This window comes from Lathyrus oleraceus, chromosome 2 (assembly GCF_024323335.1).
Source record: "Lathyrus oleraceus cultivar Zhongwan6 chromosome 2, CAAS_Psat_ZW6_1.0, whole genome shotgun sequence".
Lineage (NCBI taxonomy): Eukaryota > Viridiplantae > Streptophyta > Magnoliopsida > Fabales > Fabaceae > Lathyrus > Lathyrus oleraceus.
The window spans coordinates 24,397,119-24,406,483 of NC_066580.1; the positions used below are offsets into that span (position 1 = coordinate 24,397,119).

At 33.5% G+C, this 9,365-nt stretch overlaps 1 protein-coding gene across 4 annotated transcripts; it reads left to right on the forward strand.

Annotated features, from left to right (window-relative positions):
* Positions 1-632: 632 nt before the first annotated feature.
* LOC127117810 (reticulon-like protein B8) lies at positions 633-3,587 on the forward strand. 4 transcript variants are annotated; one of them, XM_051047916.1, is made up of 6 exons: positions 633-799; positions 2,102-2,289; positions 2,381-2,561; positions 2,659-2,800; positions 2,933-3,002; positions 3,279-3,587. In XM_051047916.1, exons 2-6 carry the CDS (start codon positions 2,115-2,117, stop codon positions 3,446-3,448), a joined length of 738 nt encoding a protein of 245 aa, XP_050903873.1. In that variant the 5' UTR covers positions 633-799; positions 2,102-2,114; the 3' UTR covers positions 3,449-3,587. The 4 variants fall into 4 exon arrangements, with proteins under 4 accessions (XP_050903873.1, XP_050903875.1, XP_050903874.1 ...); XM_051047918.1 differs by having other exon boundaries at positions 2,662-2,800; XM_051047917.1 differs by lacking the exon at positions 633-799 and adding an exon at positions 829-1,045.
* Positions 3,588-9,365: the final 5,778 nt, after the last annotated feature.

Here is a 9,365-nt window from a genome sequence, read left to right on the forward strand (position 1 = left end):
TCTGATTCACCATGATTATTCAAGTTGATTATGAGACAATTTTCGATCATTGTCTCATACGCAATGACAATAAATAAGTCCCAAGGTCAATCACTTGATAATGTGAGATTGTATTTGCCTACACTTGTTTTTAGTCATGACCAATTGTATATTGCAATTTCAAGAATTAAGAGCAAAAGTAGTTTGAAAATCTTAATACATGACAAGAAGAATGCATCATGTTCGACTACTACAAATGTTGTTTACAAGGAGGTATTCCAAGTACTATGTTAGTTGGTAAACGACTTTTTCTTTTTCCTTTACGCTACACTTTAAATCTACACCATTTTCTTTGTTAGTTGTTAAGCTTTGTTAGTTGAGATATTTGATTGCTATCAGATGAATACATTTGATCATTGGTTGAGAATCAAATGGTTTGATTTTACAAAATATTTTAGTTTATGCTTGATAATGCATTTTGCATATTTGAAAAAACAATATAGAATTTAACATATTTCTTCGTGCTGTTGTAGGATGGAAAAAGATGTTATGAACTTTGATATTACTGCAATGATGAAGTTCAAGATTTTACGACTTTGTTTGAGAGATATTATTGGATAAATTGACATGTTGCCTTCTACAATTGCATGCTAAAGATAATCGGTTTATAATAAAAATAAAACAAATATTCCATTTTTTATTTTCATTTTCTAAAACACACATTATTGCCACACGCACACCCTTCTTTCTAAACTATCTTTCCTTTTTCAGTCACTTCACTTCATTACTACTTGGCTTCTACTTCCCTCTCTTCATTCTGGTTCGATCTTCAAACCCATTCACTTCATCTCTTTCATTTCATCTTCTTTCACATTCTTCCATCTTTTCACGCTTCTTACTTTAAGCATTCTCTTAATTCATCTCTTCAATTTTATTTTTTTGCCAATTTTTTTACACTGTGTTGTTGAATTATCTGAAAAAAACTGTTCTGTTAGGTTTTTGCAGGTGTTTGTTGCATGGAAAATTGAGTTCGAATTTCTTGGTTTAAGGATCTATGTGTGCCATTGTATGTTAAATGCAGTTACTTAAGACTCTGAATTTAGATGGATAAGAGATAAAAAGATGAACTTTTTGTGAAACCCCTTTTGCTTTTTCTGCTTTCTAATTTTATTTTATTTTTAAAAAGTTTTTTTTTTCTCAATGGTCTTGGTTGCTTCTTTGCTTTGAGAGTAGAGATCAATTTTTTTAAATATTATTATTGTTATTATTAGTGGTAGTGTTTTTTTTTATTATTTTAATTTTGGGTGTTCTGTGATGTTTGACCTACTAAAATGATTTTCTACATGGTTGAATTGGCTTTTCAGTCTCTCTTTAGTATAAATAAAATGCAAATGTGAATGTCCGCAAATCCTAGCTCAACTGGTCGAAGTTGATATTGCTAGGTTGGACGATATCATTAGGGTTTGAACTTGGTATTCACGGTTGTGTGTGCGAGTTTCTATGCAAATGTGAACAAGGTTTAAATAGTGTTCCTGATCCTTGATATTGCGGAAAATTGTGGTCATATATGGTCAATGAAGCCTCAATGTAGTTGGAGAGATAGAAAAACTTTGATGTTGTGACCATAATTGCGGTTGCAGATGGATTTTTAAACTTTGAATGGGAATTATGTCTTAAGCTTTTGACTAGGGTATGTTTTTGGAACCTTGAGTGTGAATGCTGCTTTGAGCTTTTGACCCGGGGCAAGTTATTGGAGTTTTATTTTCTTGTTTTTGGTTGTGGTTTTCGGCTTGAAAATGGACAGCGAGAAAACATTAAAGAATCAGTGTCATGAAAGTTAAGTTAAAATATCGATTAAGCATGTAGATTTGATTAAGTTTCTGACACTAATTCTTCAAGTTATAAGTGTTTTCCATTTTGTCCTCTCTTATCATGAAGACCGGCTTGTGGTGTGTGTGTGATTGTGTGTTGAGTGTTGACTTAATCATAAATTACTGCTGAAAAGCTTCTCAACACCTTCATGTTTGTTGATTTTTTCTGTAAATGGTGATTGATATTTGCAATGGTGTTAGACATGATAGCCATTACATAACAAAATTTATGATGTTCTTTTTATCGTTAGATTTACGGGAACAATGTCTGACAAAATTAGTGCTGAAAAGCTTCTCAACAATTTCGTGGAAACACTTGCCGAGAAGCAAAAATCTGCGTCATACTTTCAAGATGTGACGGCAAACTCAATGACCTCCCAGTTTAATAGATTGTTTGGACGCGAGAAACCCGTGCACCATATTTTAGGCGGTGGAAAATGTATGGCATTGTCATTTCTAGCGAATTTCATGTAAAATCTATCATATTGGCTTCAGATTTTAAATCTGTTTTTACCCTTTGAATGACATAGCTGCTGATGTCCTGTTATGGAGGAACAAGAAGATCTCAGCAAGTGTTTTAACTGCGGCAACAGCTATATGGGTGCTTTTTGAATGGCTTAATTATAATTTCCTATCTCTTCTTTTCCTTGGTCTTGTTCTTGTCATGTCTGTACAGTTTCTTTGGACAAATGCTTCCGGCGTGTTTAGCAGGTTTTCCAAGCATCTATGATTTTTTTTTTCCGATTTTAATCTAAACGTATTATACTATTTTACAGCTTTAATAATGCTTTTTTCTATGCGGTGACAGCAGGCCATCTAAAGTTCCGCGTCTGGTTCTCCCGGAAGATTTCTTTGTAAATATTGCAACTGCGGTTGGTGCTGAGATTAACCGTGGTTTGAGGGTTCTTCAAAATGTTTCATGTGGAGGAAACTTGAAGCAATTTATTCTTGTAGGTTTTCTAGATGCATTCTTACTTTGGTATTGTCTTTTACAATCCATATTCATGCTTAAAACAATAGTTTTGAATTCAAAAAACAAAACACATTGATCGAATTTGCGATAATGCTTAAAACATATGCAGGTTCTAGTAAGCTTATGGGCTGGTGCTGTGATCGGGGGCTGGTGCAACTTCTTGACTGTCATCTATATCGGTGAGAGATCTTCCTTCTTGACTGTCATGGTTAAATAGTGCCTCTAGTTGTTTTGTCTCAGTTGAACTATGACTAACCTATACATGACCTCCAAAAAAACTTAAGATGGCTCTGACACTAGAACTGTATAATATGAAAAATGAAAGCAAAATGAACAATGAGAGGAGAGAGGGCATGAAGAATGTTTCTAAATTGCAAACGGCGATGTTTGCTAGTTGATGTTGTTTTGGTCATACTTGAACATGATTGCTATAACTTTTTTATGTTGCCTTCTAGGTTTTGTTGCCGCACATACGCTCCCAGTTCTCTATGAAAGGTATGACGATCAGATCGATAACTTCGTGTACAAGGTACTTGATCAGATGCAAAATCAGTATAAGAAGGTGGATTCTGGTTTGCTTAGCAAAATCCCCAAGGGAAATCTCAAAGGAAAGAAGTTTGAATAGATTCATGTTTATGTAAATGGTTTGATTTTTAGTATGCATTTCTCGTTTGTGATGAAGATGGGACACAACTGAATTTGATGTTTCTAATTTGGCTCTAATGTTTCCTTTTTCTAAGATGAGGTCTTCAAAATTTGTGTTATGTCCTACTCCTTATTTGAGTGTGGAAAAAGACTTATTTATTTCTAATTAACTTCTTCGACGCAGTCGTCTAGTGGTGAAGACTTGGGTTTTTAGAGTGTGCATATAATAGTCGGTAGAATTGGTTTTCTTGAATTAGTCGGTCGTAAAACCGGATATCTAGATTTAAAAAATAAATTAACTTCATTATTTATTTTTGTCAAGTTAACTTCATTTTTATTAATTACAGATTTTTCTCTACTTTTACTTTTTCTTATTTATTCATATTCTTTGCCTATGAACAGCCCTTGCAATTTGATTGATTTGAAGTTACACATTAAGTAACTTAGAAATTCATGTAAAATCACAAAATTGACATATTTTATAAATATATATTTTTTATAATGATTTTTATGAGATGTATAGCTTCTCATTTTAAGTGTTTGTTTGAAATTTTACTAGCAAGATGGTTCTGCTTCCGCACGAGGAAACTTATTTAATATAATATAAAATATATTTAAATATACGTGTAAATTAAAAATAATAAAAAATTTCATATTTAAAAATAAAAAATGTATATCTTAATTAAATGCAATTATTGATTAAAATAAAATATATATTATTGTAATACTAATTCGTGAGATGAAAAGTTTGTGGTATGTATAATTTTTTAGTGATATCTAATTTGATACAGTATAAAATTTGATACAATATAAAATGTATTTAGGTATATATGTCAATTTAAAATATGTTATTTAATTTTAAAATGAATAATAATAATAATATAAACTCAATTGTATTAAACAATTATAATTTTTTTTTACATTTGAAAATAAAAAATGTCTCTCAAATAAAAATAATTATTGATTAAAATAAAATAAATATTATTCTGACGTGTGAAATAGAAAATTAGTTGTGTATATCATAATGTATTTATGTATTTAGATAAATATGTAAATTCAAATGAGTTACTTATTAAAATGAATAATGATCATATAAATTATGAATATTTTTTTAAAAACTATAAAATAATTATGTTTTTATTTTGAAATTAAATTGTGTTTTAAAAATTCAACACATTTTTCTGTATTCTTTTCATTCAATTAAAAATCTGTTTAAATTTTGTTATTTATATTTATAAAAAAGAAAATATAGAGAGAGAAAATATTAAAAGGAAAGTGAGAAAGTATGAAAAAAAGAAGGTAAGAAAAACTTAAAATTTGAATAAAAAAAATAAAAAAAAAATGAGAAAGTTAAAAATAAAAAGTAAAAGATAAACGAAATGACAAACGAAGATAATTTTGATCTTTTTAACATTTATTAATTATAAATATGCTCTTTGAATAGTATAATTATTTTTTAAAAATATCATATTAAGAAGAAGTTTGATGATAGTTAATTTTAATAAATAGATAGTTGATTAACTAGAAGAAATTGTAATAAGATGAAGTATTTTAAATGATTTGTGACTCTCAACCCTCTTGGGTTTAGTGTATTGATAAATGGCTAAAATGAAAACAAAAATTATAGCACAATCGATTTTTTTAAAATAATAAACACGTTAAAATCCTCAATTTATTATTATTTGGAGTAATGATGTTTAATTGGGGTAATAATGTTTAAATTAAGCTATGAGTACTTTCATGCTTTTTCTAACACTTTATAGACCAAAATATAAAGACAATTTGCTAGTGAAACGTCATTAACTCAGACTCTATAAATAGAAGTCAATATCAGAATTTTGAGGATATATTTGTTAGAAAGTTAGAAAAATACAAGAAGGGACAAAGGCTTATCAAAAGTAGAGGTGAAGGCTATCATCCTTGAAGATTTAAGCTTGGATGCTACTTGATATTTTCTTAATTTTGTATAAAGCAATTATCATTATGAATAGCTAATTTTTCTTTCTTTGAGACTAAATATAGTTTTTGTTTTGTTTGAGAATAAATATAGTTATTATGATTCTATTGGAAAATGCGGTTTTTTTACCGAGATAACCCAGTTTTTCGAAATTTTTTCCAAAATACCCCACGTTTCAAAAAAATTCCCAAACTATCCCACTTTTAGGAGGTGTCGCCAATTGGATTGGCGACTCCTCTTAAAATTTAAAGGGAGGCGCCAATTGGATTGGCTAGGGCACCTGCCCTAGCCAATCCAATTGGCGTCTATGTGTAATTTTTAAGAGGAGGCGCCAATCCAATTGGCGACACCCTTAAAAAAGTCTCAAATGAGAAAACCTCCAACATAAAAGTTGTAGATATTTTCAAGAAAATGAATTTGGACATAAATTTTGCATCATTTGGATTTGTTTTGAGAAAGTTATGGGCAGTTGAAGTTGGACTACTGAGTTTTTCAACTATTATCTGACCTATAATGTTTTGCACTATCGCATGTGTTTCTTTTAGAATTATGAAATTTTGTCCAACATAAAATTTGAAGTAGACATCTCAAATTTTGCAATGCACTTGGTCCCACCTCAAAATAATTAAAAATGAGTGAGTTAGGTCCTTGCGAACTTGACCCAAAATTAGGGTTTCTGTCAAAACATGTGTATGTGTATTTTGCCAAAAGGGACCAACTTCAAGCCCTTCTGTTTGAATGATAAAATCCTCAAATGACAAAACCTTCAACATAAACGTTGTAGATATTTTCAAGACAATGAATTTGGACAAAACTTTTGCATAATTTGCATTTTTTTTGAGAAAGGTATGGGCACCTGAACTTGGACTCTTTGACATTTCAATTGTTATGTGGCCTATAATGTTTTGTATTATCATATGTGTTTATTTTTGAATTATGAAATTTTGTCCAACATAAAAATTTAAGTAAACATCTCAAACTTTGAAATGCACTTTGTCCCGCCTCAAAATCATTAAAAATGAGTGAGTTAGGTTCTTGGGTAGTTGACCAAAAATTAGGGTTTCAGTCAAAACATATGTATGTGAATTTTGCCAAAATGGAGTTTAAACAAAAAAACCTAATGTTTGGAGTTTACACAAAGATAAATTTGATATAATAGGACTTGATATTAATAAAATTTGGAGTTTACACAAAGAATCCTAATGGTGATGACCGGGATCACCTAACCGACCTCCGGCCCCACACCCCCTAGCTACCCTAACCCTTGGCCCTAACCCACGTTGACGATTCTGCACCAGTGTTTGTTCACACTGTCTTGCATGACAGACACATCATCTCAGAACTAGCTAGTATGCTTGACACATCAACTCACACTGTCTTGCATGACAAACACATCATCTCAGAACTAGCTTGCATGCTTGACACATTATCTCAGAGTAGCTTCAATGTCCGACACATCATCTCAGAACTAGCTAGCATGTGAGACACTGATACCATCTATTTAAGTGTCTTACTATCAACATCCAAGACACTTCACTCACATTCATCTGCACTTGCAAAATAGTTTTCATCTCCAGAATGTCATCTTCATCATTATACAGTGTCAACGTTCACTGCAACGGTGAAACTTTAGAGTCTGAGCTTCATGGTTTTTGTTTTCGAAACACTGATACCATTAGAATCACGATCAAGAGAAATGCAACCTTTTTGCATTTGAAAAAAAGAATACAATCCTTTATAGGATCAGGTGTAATATTTTTTGAGAATGGTCAATGCAAGTTTTCCCCCCTTAAGGTACGAGACGATGAAGATGTTGAAAACATGTTTCTTAGTCATGAACATTCAGGCATGGATTGTATCGAGTTGTACATTACTCTACAACCATGTATATCGTCTCAACAGTCTCAACTAACCGATCAGGATGAAACTGGTGAAGGTGATGCAGATGATGCACAATGGTCAGATGAACTCAACCCAGAAGCAGAAGTAGAAGTCGACGTTGTTGATGAAGAAGAAGAGGAGACCGAGATACAGGTTGATCACATGTTGAACAACGACGATGAAGATGATGCTCAACCACCACCAATACCTCCTAGTCATGCCTACAATCCTCCTCAACATATGACAAATATGGATCTTCACGACGATGAAACATCCGACAGTGTCTTCTATAATTCGTATCCGAGACAAGTAGGCGAATTAAAGGTGGGAGACATGTTTCGTACCAAAGAAGAATGTGTCTTGGCAATCAAAAAATTCAACATGAACAACTTTGCTGACTTTACAGTGAAACGCACTGATTCTAGAAGGTATGTTATCGAATGTCGTAACATGCTTTGTAAGTTTCGTTTGGCTGCGTCTTACAAGAAGAAAAATGACTCTTGGGAGATCGCTTTAATAGACCCACCCCACAGTTGCGTTACAACTAACGTTGAACAAGATCACCATAAACTGAGCACAACTTTGATATGTCAAGACATTCTGCCATTGGTAAATAAAGACCCATAGTGAAGGTGAGTATAATTATATTCCATATCCGAACAACATATAATTATACTCCATCTTACAAGAAAGCATGGATTGCGAGGACAAAGGCTGTTGAACAGGTTTTCGGCAACTGGGAGGATTCATTCAAGGAATTGCCACGGTTTTTATGGGCACTAAAAACTTATGTCCCAGGAACTGTGGCAATTATGGAGACAGTGCCAACAATGATGCCAGACGAAACCTGTGCTACAGGTAATAGAATATTTCACCGTCTCATTTGGGCATTTGACCCGTGCATCAAAGGTTTTGCTTTCTGCAAACCTCTCTTGCAAATTGATGGCACTTGGTTATATGGAAAATACAAGGGTACTTTGCTCATGGCGGTTGCACAAGACGGTAACAACAATGTGTTTCCCATTGCCTTTGCTCTTGTTGAAGGTGAAACGGCTGGTGGATGGGGTTTCTTTCTTTGACATCTCAGAACGCATGTCACTCCACAAGCCAATCTATGTTTGATTTCTGATAGACATGCTGCCATTGAGAGTGCCTACAACAACCATGACAACGGATGACATGATCCTCCTTCTACACATGTCTACTGTATCAGACACATTGCACAAAACTTCATGCGTGCTATAAAAGATAAGAATCTTCGCAAGAAGGTGGTGAATGCTGGGTATGCTTTAACTCAGCCGTCATTTCAATATTATCGTGATGAAATTCAACTGTCTAATGAAGACGCAGGGAGATGGATAAATAACATACCAGTAGAGCAGTGGACAAGAGCATTTGACGGTGGTTGTCGATGGGGCCACATGACAACAAACATTGTGGAATGCATGAACGGGGTTTTCAAAGGAATTCGAAATCTGCCGATAACCGCCTTGGTAAGATCAACCTATTATAGGTTGTCTTCTATGTTCGCAACCAGAGGTGAAAGATGGAGTGCAGTGTTAATGTCCGGACAAGTATTCAGTGAGTGTTGCATGAAGGTCATGAAAGAGGAGAGCATCAAAGCTATGACACACGTTGTAACAGTCTTTGACCTTCATAGACAAAATTTCAGCATCCAGGAAACAATGGGCAACAACGAGGGGAGACCAAATTTAGCCTACGCTGTTAGACTACACAGAAGTTGGTGCGATTGTGGAAAATTTCAGGCCTTCCGCATACCTTGCTCCCATGTCATTGCAGCATGCGCTTATACTCGTCAAGACGCTTACACCCATTTATCTGATGTGTACAAGGCCAACACCATCATGAATGTATATAGTCAAAGCTTTTCAGTACTACCAATGGAGGATTACTGGCCTCCATATGAAGGAGATATTGTTTGGCACAATGAAGAGATGCATAGAAAGAAGAAAGGAAGGCCAAACAGCACACGTATTAGAACAGAGATGGATTCCACAGATAAAATGATAAGATTATGTAGTATCTGTCGTCAACCAGG

Excerpts from the sequence above, each read along its gene's own strand:
- LOC127117810 (XM_051047916.1), top strand. The coding sequence starts at position 2,115 with ATGTCTGACAAAATTAGTGCTGAAAAGCTTCTCAACAATTTCGTGGAA. Across the intron at positions 2,290-2,380 it reads TATTTTAGGCGGTGGAAAAT|CTGCTGATGTCCTGTTATGG; the intron begins GTATGGCATTGT and ends TGAATGACATAG. Across the intron at positions 2,801-2,932 it reads ACTTGAAGCAATTTATTCTT|GTTCTAGTAAGCTTATGGGC; the intron begins GTAGGTTTTCTA and ends AAACATATGCAG.